General features: G+C 40.3%; 5 protein-coding genes across 5 annotated transcripts; 2 read left to right on the plus strand and 3 right to left on the minus strand.

The window, feature by feature from the left end:
• Positions 1–2,133: 2,133 nt before the first annotated feature.
• Positions 2,134–6,318, plus strand: PCOAH_00045760 (Uncharacterized protein; the record flags this gene model as incomplete). The annotated part of the gene is made up of 1 exon (XM_020061360.1): positions 2,134–6,318. The coding sequence occupies one exon, from the start codon at positions 2,134–2,136 to the stop codon at positions 6,316–6,318; it is 4,185 nt and encodes a 1,394-aa protein (XP_019916208.1).
• Positions 6,319–6,791: 473 nt separating this feature from the next.
• Positions 6,792–7,409, minus strand: PCOAH_00045770 (tRNA intron endonuclease; the record flags this gene model as incomplete). Its single annotated transcript, XM_020061361.1, has 3 exons — positions 6,792–6,875; positions 7,005–7,120; positions 7,304–7,409. 3 exons carry the CDS (start codon positions 7,407–7,409, stop codon positions 6,792–6,794), a joined length of 306 nt encoding a protein of 101 aa, XP_019916599.1.
• A 666-nt stretch (positions 7,410–8,075) lies between these two features.
• On the minus strand, positions 8,076–9,899 carry PCOAH_00045780 (RNA binding protein; the record flags this gene model as incomplete). The annotated part of the gene is made up of 1 exon (XM_020061362.1): positions 8,076–9,899. One exon carries the CDS (start codon positions 9,897–9,899, stop codon positions 8,076–8,078), a length of 1,824 nt encoding a protein of 607 aa, XP_019916396.1.
• A 1,517-nt stretch (positions 9,900–11,416) lies between these two features.
• Positions 11,417–13,927, minus strand: PCOAH_00045790 (Uncharacterized protein; the record flags this gene model as incomplete). Its single annotated transcript, XM_020061363.1, has 1 exon — positions 11,417–13,927. One exon carries the CDS (start codon positions 13,925–13,927, stop codon positions 11,417–11,419), a length of 2,511 nt encoding a protein of 836 aa, XP_019916399.1.
• Positions 13,928–15,434: 1,507 nt separating this feature from the next.
• Positions 15,435–18,179, plus strand: PCOAH_00045800 (Glucose-6-phosphate dehydrogenase-6-phosphogluconolactonase; the record flags this gene model as incomplete). Its single annotated transcript, XM_020061364.1, has 1 exon — positions 15,435–18,179. The coding sequence occupies one exon, from the start codon at positions 15,435–15,437 to the stop codon at positions 18,177–18,179; it is 2,745 nt and encodes a 914-aa protein (XP_019916845.1).
• Positions 18,180–18,636: the final 457 nt, after the last annotated feature.

Consider the following 18,636-nt stretch of genomic DNA (forward strand, 5'->3'; position numbering starts at 1 on the left):
CCATTAAGAGTTGCATACTTTGTGATGTACCGAAATGGAAAGTTTTTTTTTTTTTTTTTAATGTAACTTTTTTATAATTTTCCATTTTGCCATGATATGTTACCCCAAAATTTTATTTACCTTTATTTTTGCAACCATTTTGTCCATTTTGGCACACACACGAATAGCCTCACGTGGGGCGTAATTTTCCTGCCACTTTAATTTTCAGAACATTGTTGGGCGGAGGTGCATAAGGGCTAATCGAATAAGAATAGCGCATACATTTGGAAAGTTTTCAACATTTTTTTAGGGGGGGCACTCAAGACCGGGGGCTGCCCCCTCCTTTCGAAATTGGAAAACCTCCATTTGTTATTACTGCGTGTGTAGTGCCACGCTTTAAAATTGTGTTTGCCTTGGTTTTCTCAATTTTAAATTTAAAAAAAAAAAAAAAAAGGAAAGAAAAGGAATGAGAAGAACAGTAAGGTGGGATTTGGCACAGCAACGCGAACGAAGGGGTGACTTATGAACGTGACCCCCGAACGGAGGTGGCAACTAGGTGATAACTAACTCATTAGTAAGTTGCACGCGGGTGGATAAAAGTGGACATTTTGTGGGCGCGCCCCGAGGTGGTACCCTTCTCGATGGTTTACTATGCAAAAAAGACAACCCTCACGTAAGGGATGGCAAACCTTTGCAAAGATTTCTTCACAATATTTTTTTTCACTCTGTACCATAACCATATTTACTTATACCTTACGTATGTTTTAAGAAATTACTTTGCTTGCATGGACGGGGTGAACTAAAATAGAAAAACTGTTTCCATTACTAAATGGGGCACTTTTACTGTACAGGTTACTCACGTCCCCTTAACATTCGCACAGCATTTATTAAAAAAAAAAAAAAAAAAAAAAACCCATAATGGTAGTTCAAATTATAGGAATGCGCTATACAGTGGTATGAAAATTAAAATTCGGCGTTTTGCGATTTAAAGTGAGTGAACCAGTTGCCCCCTTTGGAGAAATGGCAGATAAAACAATTGCCAAGATTCTCTGCGTGGGTAAGATACATCCACCAAAAGAGAACTTAAGCACCGTATGGAACATGCGGGATGGGCAGCCGCGTCGACAGGACATTTCGAGGACAATGTTGCTAAAATATACGTACTATATATATACTCATGGGTGACCCTCTTTGATGATGTGGTTTTTTGTGCCAAAAAGCGGGAAAAAGGGCAAAACCTTTTCGAATTAATTTTCTCGTAAATTTGAAAAATTCCCAAAGCCGCTTTTTTATCCAAAGAACAGCATTCCAATTTGCGGTGAGAAGGAAAAAAAAAATGTTATTAACAAAATGCACCAAAAAAAAAAAGGTTAAGGAGGCGTATTTTCCTCCCACCATGACAGAGTCGCGTATTGCAGCGCAGCATTCGGGCTGCATCTTGACCTCATCATTTTTTACCGCCTTCTTTTACGCCCCTGATAATAACGTGTTGCCTACAATTTTGTCCCAAATATCATATGATATATTTGATGCAGCCGAAAAAGGTGCCAAAAAGGGGTCCAAAAAAAAAAAAAAAAAAGTTATAATCATCTAAAAAGGGACAATACCCGCCTGTAATTCTGCGAATACTTTAAAGCGCATTTCAAATGCGAGTGAAGGATACGCTATATTATATGCATGCAAGTTGTTTTTGTAACTAATATCTTCAAGCATGACATTTATTGGGGAGGAATAGGCATATATACCACCCTACACGCCCACCCCCTTGATGTTTGTAAGAATAATAAACTAACGGCAATTTTACCGGAAGAAAAATAATCCGTACAAAAGTCGAAAAGGGGGAGTAAAAAGTAAAAAAGAAAAAGAATCAAATTAACATCAGCGTTAAAGCATCGTGATACTTCAAGCATGACCATGCAAGGTGGAGGAGAAACAAGAGCGACGTAAAAAGCGCACAAGTACAATTTATAGAAGACTCCAATTGGGCTGATAATTGTGGCACGTGTGACCTGCACCTCTGGGAAAAATTGCAGCGTTGGTTTTTCCGCAGTAGGGAATATAAAATTGCTTCCCTACCGGATAGAGAACATTTCCCATTTGTACCCCCCTGGTTAGAACAAAGTACGTTTAGGCTTCACACGTGAGGAACTCAAGATGGAAAACTCCTTGAGCACTCCCGCCAACCGCTTCGTCCTAGTGGCGCTGAGGAGTAGCCTAAACAGAAACAATATAAACTTCGTAGAAGAAGAGAATACATACAACGCGGAAATATTAAAGAAGCACTTGAAAGATTTGAAACTGCTGAAGGAAGACATAATAAGAAAAAGGAACCAGTCCAAGGAGTCTATTCGAAACCACCTTGAATCCTTTATCAGTGAAGGGGTGAACAGTTGCAATTTTGACGTCTTTTACGATAAGTGTTTGAATATCATTACGAGGTACTTGGTTGCATATAAAGAAATAAACGACATTTTGTTGGGAAGAAAAGTGGGCAACCCTGGAAGGAGTAATACATCACCTGGTAAAAGAAGTAGGGGAAGCAAAAGCAACGTGAAGGGTGAGGAGCAGCAAAACGGACAGAACAACAACAGTTTGTTGTACGATCTGATAAATAAAAAGTTGCTCATTTATAAAAACAAATTTTTGTTTGACTACGATGACGATAGTGAGATCTACACGTCGAGTGAGGAGGAAATCCTTATCGAGGGGAGGCCCCTAAAGAAGAAAAACAGAAGTGACAGGGTTTCCAAAAGTTGTGGCAGCGTGGAGAACACCAATCAAAATAACCATCTGCCAAACGCACAAATGAGGGACAGCCAGGAAGCAAGCCGCAGGTCGGCCAAAAGGGAAAAAAAAGGCAAAGTTGTGAGAAAATGCGAAAAAAGAAGAATCAACCTAATGAACAGGTACCCCGTCTATCTGAGGGACCTGATCAAAATTGTAAAGGTGGCCAAAAATAGGGAAAAAAAAAACTTGCAGATCAGTTTTCTAAACAAGTATGGAGACGATGCAGATAGAAACAAAATGAATACCCTCTTTAATAAACTTTACCTTTGGATGTGCTACATGAACAACAAAGGTTACATCGAAAAGAAAAAAAAAAGAATACTCTACAGAATTGTGAGACATAATATGTTAAAGCATTTTTACAAAAACCATAACATTTTTTTGGAAAAATTAATTAAGAAGAAAAATGCATACAACAATTTGAGCGTCGAAAATTTGAAGAAGTTATTTCTATCGCATGAATGTAGTGGGAATTCCTCATCGGGGAAGTCGAGCAAAGAGTGTAAAGTGTGCAAAGAAAAAATGAAGATGTTATTTTATGTAACCATTTATGAGAACTTGAATTATTCGTCCGTTTTGGACAATCCTAATGTGATGGCCTTCAAGGAGAAGAATCTTCTAACGCACCTTCTTGTGAACAAAAAGGAGAAAAGAAAAACAGTCAATGTGAATTATGATATTTGCTTCCATGCAGATAAGCACATTTACATTTTGTCCAAAAATGACATTTTCTGTGATGTGCTACATGAGAATTATTTGAAGAACAACTTTAACGATTTATTGCTGAGGATTAAGGGTGGTAGTAGGGGGTACAATTTGCTGTACGTAATTTTTAACAAATATAAGCATAAAAATTTTTTAAATTTAAAAAAGGTTAAAGGATATTTTGACGAGCGTAATAGCAACAATTCAAGTCGTTCAGGCAACGGCAGTACCAACAGTATGACTTACAAAGGGGACTGCCTTTCCGTGGAGAATTCTTTCTACGACATTTTAAAGAGTAACATAATTAAGGATGAAAACAATTCGAGCATTTTTTTCGATAAGCTTTTTCACTCCTTCTATAATATTCTGTACGGACGTACGTACAACGGGCCCATTAGGAGGAATATCCGGGCGTCTAAGAAAAAAGAGGTAGAACTGCTAAACGTGGATGATCAGAAATCAGACTCTGACGACTTCATGCTGGTCGATTCGGCCAGCGGGTTTGTTAAAGAGCCCACGTATAAAACTGGCACGAATTTCATGATGCAGTTTCAGCAGGTTAAGCAGGTTAGGCATGTTAATCATGTTAAGGATAAGAAAATGCAGCAAAGCTCCATGAGGGAACTTCAGCAAAAGTACCTCAATGTGAAGCAGATGAATGATATTGATGACCGTTATATAGAGGATGGCGCTTGGCAGAATAACACCCCGTCTAATTACCACTACGTGGGATGCGTCAGCAAGAAGGGCGGCTTCACTCAAGATAGGCACTCACCTCAGGGAGATGAAGAGTGCAACAATTTGGAAGCATTCGAGAGGTACCTAAACAAAGTAAACGAAGAAGTGGCCATCGTCGTAAATAGCGATGACAGTGATGAAGATATTCTGTGTAGCCACGGAAAGGAAAAACTTCTGATGAACTATTTGAAGGGGAAAACGCATCGAAGCGGAAGCGAAATTGGACAGAAGAACGAAAACATAACACTGGAAAGGAGTAAAGTGGAGGATCTAAAGAAGAACATAATTGTGCATCCTCTGATTAACAGCAAATGCATAGGGTTTAAAATAAATGTGAATGACATTGCAAATAGGAACCTAGACGTGTACTGCATCAACAATGAGGAGTATGTAAAGGCATACAAAAATACAGTCAGTTATTTGAAGAACCAGATAACGCCAGAAATGAAGAAAAATTACACGGAATTTCAAAACATTAGAAGTAAGATTAAGAAAAGGGAGATGAGGGTAAGCGCCCTCAACGATATGTTAAGCAACAAAGGTGCTGGAAGGAACCATGCGTGCTACATAAATAGCGGTCAAACCGACCCCACCGGGGCGAAGAAAAACAATACCGTCACTGAATACATCGTCGTGATTGAGGAAAACGTGCAGGAGGAGAGATACAAAATTGATATATACAATTATGCAGAATTAACTGCCTACATTGTAAACTCCAAGGAGGAGAAAAAAAGAGAATTCTACTGGAACTTCATCAGGAATGAAATATATTCCCACAAGTGGATGAACAAACTGCAGTTCAAAATACAAAACTATAGCAACTTGTACATTAATAGTTTTTTTAAGAAGAACCATCTGAGGTCAATCAAGGAATACCTCTACGGGTTATTAATAAACCTGTATTATCAAAATATGTATGATGCATCATTGAATATCCAACTGAGTAGGCACTATGGGCATTACGACCCAAACAAGGAATATGTACTGAAAAATATACACCAAAATTTAAATGACCTGTACCAAAATGTGATCAAGTGTATACAAAGCGATATTCTAAGTAGCACGTGCTTTATGGATATGAGCAGAATAACAGGGGAACAAGTAAAATGCAGAATTAATGACTACTTGATGAATTACCGCTGGTTGGAATGTCAGCCAGATAACGAAGCGAAGGAATCCTTCCCTGGAGAAAGGAAAAAAAATATAGACGATATGATTTGCAAATACAGAACGGTACTGTTGTACTATTTGCTCTACATTTATCCAAAATTTTTGTACATACTAAATATTATTCAAGTGAAGAATTTTAAGGAATATATTAAAAATATCTTGCCTGAGAAAGATGATCAGCATGTCCAGGACGCACAGAAAGATTTTACTTCCCAAAAGAAAATGCTCAAAAAGGCCAAGAACAACCTTGTCAATGGGGTCAAGGAAGAAGCGAACGAAAATCCCATCCATTTTTATCTACCCCCTTATGTAAAAAATGAAAAAAATATTCTAAGTTCGTTTGATTTATCAAATATTTTGCTATGCAGCTTTAACGACAATTTTGAGAGGACCCTCTTCCAGAATGTACTGAGCGGGATGACCAAAATGGAGACCGTAAAAAATGAAATACATCCTACTTGCTTAAAAACCATGGAACATTTTGTGAAAAATGTATCCTACTCGATTAGAAAGAGATTAACGAATTCACAGTTGGCTATGGTGTTTGCCGTTTTGAATGCCTACCTCTGTTTTGCCACAGCACAGCATTCGATCTTCTTCAATGTAGACAAGTTGAACAAATACCTCCTTCACAAAAATAGCAAACAAGAATTCGAAAGATACAGCAAAATGACTACCCAGGGGAAGAGCTATTTCCCCGCAGATTTTAGGTACCGCTTTTTGGAGACTTTCCTGCTAAGGAAGGACCAGAAATTTATCGTGTCAGACAAACTCAAGTGCAAGCTGATGATTTACATTTTGCTCATCCAGCTCTGCCTTACGGACAACGCCTTGCCCGTGCGGCTCACGCTCATCAATAGGAACACCGCCGCTCTGCTCACCAGGCTCAATTTTTCCATCGTGGATAAGTCCCTCGTGACGTTTAACCTGAACGCGTAGTGGAGGGGGGCCAGGCGGAGCGTCCATATGCACACACCTACACACACGCACAGACACACATACACACACATTTCGTGCTTATTTGTGGGAGCTCATTTTTTTAATTTCACCACGAGCGTATATGCGGACCGTGTTGATCACGCAGTCCTCCATTTTCCGATAACAAAAACTTCCAATGTTTTACGTTTTTTTTTTTATAAAAGGGTTGTGCATACTATATGGTACGGAATTTTGTGATAAAAAAATTTGATTCTTTCTTTAACACCTATTTAATGAATCCAAGAGGGGCTGTCCTCTTCGGTTACTCTCCCAGGTTTGGCATAAAAAAAATGTCACTTGGTTGACGTACATGTGGTACGCGCCGCTGGGGGGAGAAGTATGCCCCACGAAAAGGTTACTTTTGTAGGAGGCTATCCCAAATGGGAGAATTATGACAGGTCTGATTCCTTCCCTACCTCTGCGCGTTGGCCACATCAACAAGGAAATCCTTCCGTTTTTCTAAAAATTTCCTCGTACTTAATTTCTTTTGTATGTTCATTCACATATGCAATTATTCCCTGCGAGGAAGGCAGCAAAATGAAGCCGGATGATGAGCACCCTCGTTAGTGCAATTTGATGACCCCAACTTAGGGAGACAGGATAAGGTTCCCACCTATTTTCGGCGTACAGTGCAGCTAAGGTCATACCTTCTTTTTAACACTTTCGCATATCCTGCAAATGAGTGTTTTGTCCTTATTACTTAGGGGTGCGTTTTCTTCCTTTATGAAAATGAGTGAGAATCCGTGTTCCGCGTTCATGTCCCCTGAATGGGCAACAAGGGGGATAATATGAAATGGTGCAGAGAGAGCGTCCATTATGGGGGTGCGTTATGCTTCGCGTCACGTCGCATCACTCCTCTTAACTTCACTTCATCATTGCATAAGCTTCACAGACGTAGAGACGCCTACCCATTAACATGCAAGCCGGTTAGGCCAGTAAAACCTACCCCTGTAGACCACAAAATCGGCACCATATTTAAGCCCATCCGATGTAGTGAAGTTCCTACTTAGGTCAGCCAAAACGATGTCCCTCAAGGCATTTCTGCTAGCCATGGGTGGGTGAGCCGACAGGACCCCTGCTGCGCTAACGGCAGTCGTATTCTCTCTCTAACGAAAAGGAAAAACAACTTTGTTACTATATAACTTGTGATAAACTTTTGGACGTACGCAGAAGATACGCCAATTTTTGTTGATCATTTTTCTGTGCGGCGGGGAATGCACAAATCGGGGAAGCAGCCGCTGTGGAAAATCCAACCCGATGTGCATGAAGCTACAAATGGTTTGCGAAATATACAAGGATTCCTTTTGTGACAGGAAAAATGGGGCATTTTTTTTAAAGGAAATCGGAGCGATTAAAATGTAACCGCGTGGGAAACAAAAGTTGTGTACAAATTTGGGAAGGGCAAAATATGCTTCGCCCAATTTGAAATATGCATATTGAGGGGGGGGAGCTCCTCCTCACACAAATGACAATATGATGGAGTATTACTAAAAAAAAAAAAAAAATTGAAACAAAATTAAGGTGCGCCCGTGGAAGAAGCATCAATAGGGCCTATGTCCGCTTCGCAGCAAAATGTAAGCGCACGAAGGGTGTGGCCATATTTTTTGTGTACAGATAGGCCAATTTGACGAATTTCTTTCTTTTTTTCATCCCTGGGGGTGCAACCACCCATCTATCTCGGCCTTTTCCCCTTGGCAACACCGTTTTACGTTGGCTGCTTAGGGGGTTTTATCATATGAGAGGTACTCCTCCTCGGTGGCGAAGATGGCCTCGACTTTCCTGCCGGCGAAAGTTCTACCCTTGAATGTGTTCAAAGCATTCTGCGCCTGATCGTTCGATTCGTACTCACAGAATATTTTAACGGCATGGGCATCAGTTAAGTTTTTATCGATAGCAATATTTATGTTTAGCAGGTTTCCAAATTTGGAGGCTTCCTCTTCTATTTCTTCCTTGAGCGTGTCGTCAACTTCGTCTTTGGTGACGAGATTGGACAGGCGAATAATCCTAGACGTGTTATTACTTAGAGCATTATTAGAATGTGCTAAGTTTGCATTCGATTTTGAAAAGGAATTACCATCATTATTATTGTCCTCCTGACCATCACCGGATTTATGTTTTTTTAAAATATCAGGTGCCTGCACAATTACACCACTTCTCTTGTCGACCTTTTGCAGAATTAAAGGTGCCGTAATACCTTGCTTGTCTTTTCCCAACCCTTCTCCTTTCTTCCATCCCATTTTTTCCATCATCCTTGTAGCAAAATCTTTTTTCACTGGAGCGGCTACCTCTCCACTTGTGTCATTTGCCATTTCTTTATTTTTCATCTTGTAATCATCATTACTTGGATCTGATAATTTGGTTCGATTAACATTTTCGTAAAATTTCTCACTCGTTTTTTTGTCCTTTCCATATTCTTTATCGTCATATGAAGGTGTGTCCCATTCGGTGCGCTCCCTGGGGTTGTAATCCCCTCTAGGAACGAAGTTCCTTCCGCTTATATCGTAGTGGTTATATAGGTTACCCCTATTCCGTTCTGTGTCCGCATCATGTAGTAGTGGCATTCCACTATTTGTGTAACTCCTGTTATGATCAGACTCGAATGGGAATTTACTTCCAGCAATGGCACCATTTGGTTGGTCATATTTATAATAATTTTTTTTCCGATCATATTCTTTATGTTCATTTTTACTGTCCATTTTGTTTGCTTCTTCCAGTTGTCTTTCCTCTTCTAGCTTTTTCTTCTGTGCAGCTAGCATGATTATTTTTTTCCTTTTCCTTTCTTTTATAATTTTGTTCAAATCGTTTGGTCTGTTCGGATCATAATCTTCATTCGCGTTTGAAATGAAGTATTTTTCGTACAGTTCGGTTTGGAAATATTCAGTGGGAGGGCTTGTTGCTTCCCCTACACCTGCGTTGTTTCTGTTACTACCACTGCCACTGATGTGGTCTTGTAACTTTGCCTTTTTTATGTTCATTTCGATGTTTTTAATTTTTTCCACTTTTGCGGAAATTACCTGACCGTTCAGGTGATTTGTGGAGATATTTTGTTCAGGCCGATTATTACTGCGTTGAATTTTGTGCAGTCTGTCACTGATTTTTTTTAAGTCATCCTGTACTAATTTGTTTATGTTAATTATTTTTTCAATGTGTGTGTCTTCCTTCCCCTGGGTTTTCTCCCCATTGGGAGTACTTTTTTCGCACAGTGAAGTGGCCCTCTCTTCATTACGTCCTCCTACATCAGGATCGACGTAAATGTCACTGTCACAGCTATCTTCACCTGCGTTGATATGGTTATGCTTGCGATATTTCTCGGCCTCCTCTTTCCTGTCATTTTGCTCACTATCCACTTCTTTATTCACATTTTTTATGTTTGCAATTTTCTTCTGTATAATGGCTGGTGTGATGAGAAATTTATTTATTTCAATAAAGTTGTTCTTATTTGCTTCACTGGAAGAACCATTTTCATTTTTGTCGTTATTTTTCCCAAGTTTGCTGCTGCTATTTGATACTGGGGGGGGTAAATCCCCATATAGGCTATCCATTTTGTTGCCGTTAGAAAAAAAAAAGGAATGGCATAAAAGTGGGGGGAAATTACAATTACAAAATGCCGGGCGAATTTTTGTCCCTGCCTATTGGAAGGAATCTCATTTGTGGGGAAGCAGGAAAACACTTCAACGATCATTCGCCCAGGTTACCAGCGGAAAGGCGGCATGGGCACGGACCCATGTTAACGGATGAAAAGCTTTTTGAATGGAGCATACATATCCACAAACGTGCGAATACGTGGGGTACGCGTAAATGAAAAAGTTGTATGTCCCTTGGGGTTGGCCATGTCCTGTGCTTTTTTTTTTTTTTTTTTTTTTCCCGCCCCCGGTGTCGAAGCGAAAAATATTCCTTACGCGCTGCGCCAAGCGGGGTACTCATTCGTATGCCACGTTATGAATAAATACCCGCATGTAAATAATTATGAATTCGCATGTGAATATATAAACCTTCATACTTTTATCATTTTGCATTATCTGGGCACTACCAAGTGGCACAGTCGTAACGGAGTTAGGATCCTTCTCGCGAACATTTATTCATGTGCATGAATTGAAAACCAGGAGAAGGGTATATTGGCCAAGGCTCCGCAGCCATTGAATGGAAAATGGCTCTTAAAATGTGTTCCTCACCACAATTAGCATAAATATTTTTTTTTAATTAGAAAAGTTGTTAATACAAAGGGTTCATGTTAGGGAAAAGAACAAAAAATAAAATGAAGCAAAATAACAACATGTTATTGATGCTGGTACACAGCGTGGAAATTTTGCTGTGGAGGGGCCACACTACCTTTACGCTTACGAAGACATCTTAGGCACTCTTCAAATATATATACGTGTGGTGTGCACGTAAGGAATATTTTCACTTTGGAGCGAATTGTGCGAAAAATGGTTCGCTTTAAAGAGCAGCGTGAGTGATGTGACATGACGTGTTAACACGGAGAGGGAAAGAGCAGCATATGTCAGGGGAGTCATGTACAGGCGGTAAGCAAACCATGTGCTGGTAAAACATATAACAGGAATAATACATCTGAAGCGAAACGTTCGCTATACTTTCCCCCTAAGGTGCCCTCCCATAACGCAGTCAAGAAGGGCTCCACGAATGCCGCTTCCCCTAAAGGGGCGGAAGGGGAACAAACGTGGGAGACGCCACCAAGTGGCGAAACGCAAAACAAAAATGGAAAATAGAAAAAGGCAAAAGCAAAACAGCTATGTACATACAAATGTACCTCTTGATAAATATCAAATGAGAATTTAAAAAAAAAAAAAAAAGTTACAAAACAGTGAAATGGAAAAATAAAGGATACAAACTGGGAGGGGTTAGTCCAGATAGGGCCAGCCCCTCATCTAGGTGATACAAATATAGTGCGTCAAATTAAGAAATCTTTAAATTGGGGGAGCTGTTCCTGTTAATGGCGTTACGCGAATGATTCTGTCTTTCCATATCATCGTCGTGCACATTAGTTAGGGTCTATTGCTATGTATATTATACGGATGGTACACCGCATATATTATTTCTTCTACGTTTTGGAGGGGCCGTGGTAATTTGGGTTCGCAATCACCATGTTCCTGAACGGAGGGCCCCTTTTCATTTTGTTGTATATGTATCTACTCGTTCGATTTGTCCCATGCATACTGTAGGACCCACGATGATTGTTATTTGTGGCTTCACCGGGGTAGGCACTTTTCCTTCCGTCAAATGGGCTAAACGTGGTCACCCTGGAGTAATTGTGGCTTGAAAATTGTTGGTTACATTGGGGGGGCAAAAACGAAGGACGGTACGTCCGGTGAGACGCGCTGGCGTGTGTGATGTAGCCACTTTGCATCTCCGAAATGGGCACATCGTGGGGGGTCCCACTTCCGTAGTTCTGGGCGCCCTCATGGTTGTAGGAATTGCCCATACCGGTAGCACCACCGTAAGACGCATTTCCATTCATGATGGGGGCTCCAACGTAGGCACCATTTTTTCCCTCACAAGTACGCTCACCAGCTGAGCCATTACCATGCAGGTTGGCCATTTTGTTAGCTGGAACAGAATTTACGTAACTCAAGTTTTTAAACCGATAATTTGAAGGGCGACGAGAGGACATGTTGGCATAGTTGCGTGCACCTCCATATCTGGGATGACCGTGTGTTTTCATATACGCTATATGGTTGTTATTTTTATGAGTACTACCATAGGGGGTAAAATTTTGGGAAGATGCATTTCTGTGCCAAGTTTTGTTTGCACTTTTTCCTACTTGTGTGCTGGTTGGCGATGCAATGTTACGTAGCCAATCGGAAATGGTATGCTCATTATTTTTACCAGAGTTCATTGCATTCTTATTAGTATCTCCCCCTTCTTCCTGGTTCTGGTTTCTACTCTCGGCTAACTGCGCGTCAGCAATGTTATACAAATCTTTATAGTTAATAAAAACGAAAGGTATGGCTGGGTTTCTAAATACTTTGAACAATTCCGAGCAGATGTTCACCCCCACGTTCATGTAAACTGCATGTTTTTGGTCGACATATATATCTACATTTGGCTTTAATTCGTTTTTCACATTTGGGAAGAGCACTTTAGCGTAGTAGAAAATCTCTGTCTCGTTCGAGCTCACATTAATGATGCACCCGATTATCTTTCTATTTTGAAGACACAAAACAGATGCAACACTTAAGTAGAATTCACACTTAAATGCATGCACAGTCAATACATTATCCTCTAATTTTATTAATTTCCCTATTTTCTCTATTGGTATATCCTCTTTCACACTTTCGGGGGCTCCCATTAATCTTATTCTACTTTGCTTGCTGAATGGATTTTTTTCTTCCGGGAAGACACGCTCCGCTGTTTTGTCCATCATTGTATTGGCTGCTGGATCTTCGTTGAGGGTTGTCCCGTTGTACTCTCCCTTCGTGGTGTTCTTCACCATTTCATCTTCTTTGTCGTCACTGATAACCCCCTGGATGGTTTCTTTTGTAATGTCCCCGCACCCCTGGGCTCCCTTTCCCTCCACATCGTGCACATTACCGTTCTGCGCGTCTGCGTTTTTCCCATCCGGAAAGCGCACAACTGGATCACACACAGGTTCTTCATCGTCATTCACACTACTGTCTTCATCAGAATGGCGAAATTGCTCAACATGTTCATCCCTGTCGAAGGCCTCATCCTCCGAACAGTCGACACTCGATTCGTTGTCCTCCCCCTGATCTTCTTTTGGAAAACCCACAGAAGGGTTCTGTTTTATCAGCTCAGAGGCATTATCTCTATTTTGGCTAGCCATGTCGAAATAAGCCATTCTTGTTGCGAGCAAGAGCTCATCCACTTCGTTTTTCCCATCGATGATTATTTGTCCCTTATAGTGTTTATCTAAATATTTGGCAACAGGACCTTCTTCTTCTGGTTCCTCTGTTGTTGCTTCGGCTATCCCTTCTCCCATCGCTAATTTTCCTGTACTTTTCAAACTTCCCGCATTTTCATTTTCATATAAATAAATTAGTTCGTCTGGATCCACGTCCTTATACTTACCATAATTACTTTGTGCTGAGGATGCAACAGATAAATTGTCTTCATCGTCCTCCATTACTACGTTTCCTTCCTGGTCGTTATTCATTAACTGTTCAGTCTCCTCATCGCCATCCTCCAATGGGGTGTTCTCTCCGTCGAAGTTGTCTTCCTGCAATTGGACAGACTTGCTAGGATTGCTTCTGTTCACACGGGGAGGATTTTTTCCTGCACACCTTCTTCCCCTTATTCGCATGATTCTTCTAGCGTCACCCATTTTGGCTTCATCACCATGCGGTAGATTTTCCATACTGTTCACGTGGGACCCTTCTTTGTGTCTTCCCTGTATATCCTCCACTCCTCTCTTCCGCTTTCCCAAATGGCCATCACTGTCACCAATTGGAAGAATTTCACATCCTTCCTTGGAGTTACTTCCCCCCTCTGTGTTCCCCTTCACCGTGTGGACGTCCTGGCTGCTATTGCCTACCACTTGGGGGTCATTTCCCTCCTCGTGTCTTTGCAGAAGGTTTTCCATTAGCCTTAACATTTTTCAAATTGGAATAGCGCCAAAGAGGTGAATAAAACAGTATAACAAAAAAAATAAAAGCATTAACGATTAACTCATTGGTTATATTATCATGTAGGAGCGAATGCCACCACCACCCCTGGTGTGGGCTCCTCAAAGTTTGGCTTTTTTTTTTTTTTTTTTTTTTTTTTTGTGTGACTCTACATAAGAAGGGTGGACATCCCTTTATCGACTTCCATTTTATTCGCGCAACGTGGCGACAATGTACAGACGCTTCTCTATACACGTCTCGAGCGCATACGAATTAAGTTATAAATTTTTTAGATGCGACTTTTCCGATTTTTCTTTTTTCTGCCAAACAAATGGAACAATTACAATTTTGCAGGCGACAAAAAATGTAAAGTCGTTTAAAGTGGAATAGAAAAAAGAATAAAAAAAGGAAGAAGAAAAATATGGCAAGGAAAACCATCAAATGGCAAAAAATATATATATATGCCTTATTCTTGCAGTCCACTTAGAGGCATATTTTTTTAATATACGTATTTTCAAATTATTCGCTTTTTTTTTTTTTTTTTTCCAGGGCGAATTTGAAAAGCCTTCTTTTTCGCGGGCCTACAATTTTATGTAGTTTCATGCAGGGGAAAAAAGAAAAAAAAAAAAAAAAACGCGTTCGTTTTTTCACCCCTTTCAAGTAAGCATACATATCTGAACAAAGGCGAGAAAGATATTTTAGCATTTTCCTTTTTTTCCTTTTTCTTTTATCATTTTTCTTTCTTTTTTTTCTTTCTTCCCGCCTACGTGTGCTGGCATATGGCAGATTATTCCTTGCTATGCCAATTGATCCCCGCGTCCTGTATGCCCACTCATTCTCTATCTTGCCAATTCCACCATTATACCTGTTGGCTATAAAACCCACATAAGGCGAAACCCGCCGGAGTACTGACTGCTGAATTTTTCTTGAGTAATTCTCGGCTGGGAAGAAGTTATTTTAAATAATGCCACCAAGGAGGAGCGTACGTTTCTAGTTCACGCGAGTTTAGAGGCAAATATAGTGGCCAGCCGCGTGGCGAAGTATTTACCGCCTTGCGCGTATAATATGAGGTGCTATTATATATATTTTTTTCTCCTGGAATAAACAGGTGGATACGCAAAGTCAGCGTGCTTGCCTCTCCACATTTTTCCTTTCGAGGGGGGAAATAAAATAACACCTCTTCGTGGCGTGCATTTCGGTTGGATCGCTAACCAAGTGAAAGTGCGTCTGTGGATTTATTTGTAGAGTAACACGCGAACAAATCGAACGTGCACAAGTGAACACTTAAGCGCTACACATCCCATGTCATTTGTAAAGAAAATTCTCCATAGTGGACAATTATAGCACCAGAAAGAGGAAATCTGCTTTTTTTTTCTGAGACGCACTACAAGGGGGAAGAGGAAGAGGAAGACGGAAAGTACACGTCGTACGTCCATGTGGTACAAGAAAGTTACGCCATTGCTTTGGATCTTCCTAAGCGCCTTTACCGCGCCCAAGATGGATTGTCAGGCCATTGCGAAAAGTTTGGAGCACATGAACCACCTGCAGAATGTGAAGTACCTGGAAGCGAATGACCTAACAGATTTTAACCAAAAGAGCGCGTACTACATTTGTCAGCAGATTGCAGAAAAGCAGCAGAAAAATGAAGGGGGGTATGTGGTGATAGGTCTCTCTGGGGGAAAAACTCCCATTGATGTGTATAAAAATATGGCCCTAGTTAAGGACATAAAAATAGACACGAGCAAATTGATATTTTTCATAATAGATGAAAGGTACAAAAGTTACGATCACAAGTTTAGCAACTACAACAACATAAAGTTCCTTTTTGAAAGTTTAAAAATAAATGAGGAGGAACAGTTGTACAAGCCAGACACTTCATTGAACATCGTGGACTGTGTGAGGGACTACAATGAGAAGATAAAAAATATGCTAAAAAAATATAACAAAGTAGATATCGCTATATTAGGAATGGGAAGCGATTTTCACATAGCTAGTTTATTTCCAAATATATTTTTCAATATCTATATGAACAATTACCAGAATAGTTACATTTACGATGAATCCTCTATCAAGCCGGTAAACAATAACGACAACTGTGACAATGATAATTTGAACCTACTGAAGGAATATGTGTACTTTACAACGACCAACAATTTCGATGTGAGGAAAAGAATTACCGTTTCGTTAAATCTACTGGGAAGTGCATCTAGCAAAATCTTTTTACTAAATTCTAAGGAAAAGTTGGACCTATGGAAAAATATGCTACTAAAATCGTATGTGGATGTGAATTATTCTCTCTACCCCGCTGTGTACCTCATCGATAAAATGAACACCACGGTGGTGACTTGCGGATATAAAAACTATTCACAGATGTTGGAGGATATTTATGTTTCGCATAATTCTCTGTCGGTGCATTCGTCTAGCCTAAATAGGAAGGAATTCCTCACCTTTATAATTTTTGGCTGCTCAGGAGATTTAGCAAAGAAGAAAATTTACCCCGCCATTTTTAAACTATTCTGTAATAAGCACTTACCGAAGGATTTCTTAATTATCGGATTTGCGAGAACAGTACAAAGTTTTGATTCCTTCTTTGATAAAATAGTTGGATACTTGAAGAGGTGCCTGCACAGCTATGAGGATTTATCCCCTGTCCAGAAGAAGGACTTGCTAAATAGCTTCAAAAATAAGTGCAGGTATTACATTGGGGACTACTCCAGCTCGGAAAGCTTTGAAAAGTTTAACAAGTACTTGACGAAGCTGGAGAGGGAGAACTTCGTCGGCACGTTGACTACCATGTGGGGGGATGATGCGGGGAACGAATCGCCTGTTAACTATGCGAATAGCTTGGAACTCCACTCAGATGGGTCCATTCGCGCAAAAGGGAGTGGTAACTCTACCCCTGTGAAAACCAAAGTTGGAGCAACTGGACGGACCACACCCATGCTGAGGAAACGCTCAAACATGGGTGACACATTGGACCAAGTGCAATCCAGCACGAAGGGCCCATTCACCATAAACAGAGTACTGTACCTGGCATTGCCTCCACATATATTCGTAAGTACCTTAAAAAATTACAAAAAAAATTGCCTCAACAAAAATGGTACAGACAAAATATTATTAGAAAAGCCATTTGGAAAAGATTTACAATCATTTAAAGTGTTGTCGAAGCAGATTCTGGAAAATTTTAACGAAGAGTGTATATACAGAATAGATCACTACTTGGGTAAAGACATGGTGTCAGGGTTACTGAAGTTAAAATTTACCAACACGTTTCTGCTCTCCCTGATGAATAGGCACTTCATCAAATGTATAAAGGTTACCCTGAAGGAAACAAAAGGAGTGTACGGTAGGGGACAGTACTTCGACCCCTATGGGATCATCCGTGACGTGATGCAAAATCATATGCTCCAACTACTAACCTTAATAACGATGGAAAATCCAATCGACTTAAATGACGAATCGGTAAAAAATGAAAAAATAAAAATATTGAAATGTATTCCACCCATCAAATTGGATGAAACGATAATTGGACAATATGTCAAATCGGACAACTACCAAGAGGACACAAACTTATCCAACCCCCTTCCGGATGATCAACCTGTTGATGAGTCGAAAAGGAACCATAGCTACCATGACGATCCCCACATAGACCCCAACTCCATTACGCCAACCTTCTGTACTTGCATTTTATATATCAATTCAATAAATTGGTATGGAGTGCCCATTATATTCAAAGCAGGAAAAGGACTAAATAAAGATGTATGTGAAATCCGAATACAATTTCATAACATCATGGGATCCTCCGATGAAAGTATGTATAACAACGAATTTGTAATTATCCTCCAACCTGTTGAAGTTATCTACTTAAAAATGATGGTAAAAAAACCTGGCTGTGAAGAAATGGAAGAAGTTCAACTAAATTTAACCCTCAATGATAAAAATAAAAAAAATTACGTTCCAGAAGCTTATGAAACATTGTTACTGGAATGCTTTAAAGGCTTTAAGAAAAAATTTATTTCTGATGAGGAGCTATACGAATCGTGGAGAATTTTCACTCCTCTTCTGAATGAACTGCAGGAGAAGCAGGTGCAGCCTTTGAAATACCCCTTCGGATCTTCGGGGCCCGACCAGGTGTACGATCTGGTTAAGAAGTACTACAACTATGGCCAGAACTACGCCAATACGCCTGCCTTTGTCCGCAAGTCCTCCTTTTACGAGGATAACCTGTTGGACATAAACTGATTCTCGACGTGACCGTGTATAGCATTGCAGGGGGAGAGGGGTTGCTTCTCTATCGAGGTGACTTTCCCAGTTTATCCCCAAATGCATTAACGCGGACGTCCGTTTGTGTGGGCGTTTTGCCCCATGTATGCTGCTGTGCGGTTTAAGCGGAGGACCACCAGGTACCCTCACGCGCAGCAAAAGCAATGTGCATCCCCACCCCCGTTTTCCTTCCCCAAGGGGATACACAATTCACCAACTTTTATTTGCTCTAACTTTACCCAACATATAGTTAACATTTTTTGCGATCCACTTATAATACCTCTATTTTGTGCCACCATCTAGACGATTGCAATTTTTGTAAGGGTAATAACTTGGGCGGGAATTTTTAAAAAGGCCTCCTTACCCATTTAAAAAATGGTACAATGGGGAACATAAAAGAGGGGCAGACGTCTGACAAAAGTATTGCGACGCTCTT

The sequence above is a fragment of the Plasmodium coatneyi genome, chromosome 12 (genome assembly GCF_001680005.1).
Source record: "Plasmodium coatneyi strain Hackeri chromosome 12, complete sequence".
Lineage (NCBI taxonomy): Eukaryota > Apicomplexa > Aconoidasida > Haemosporida > Plasmodiidae > Plasmodium > Plasmodium coatneyi.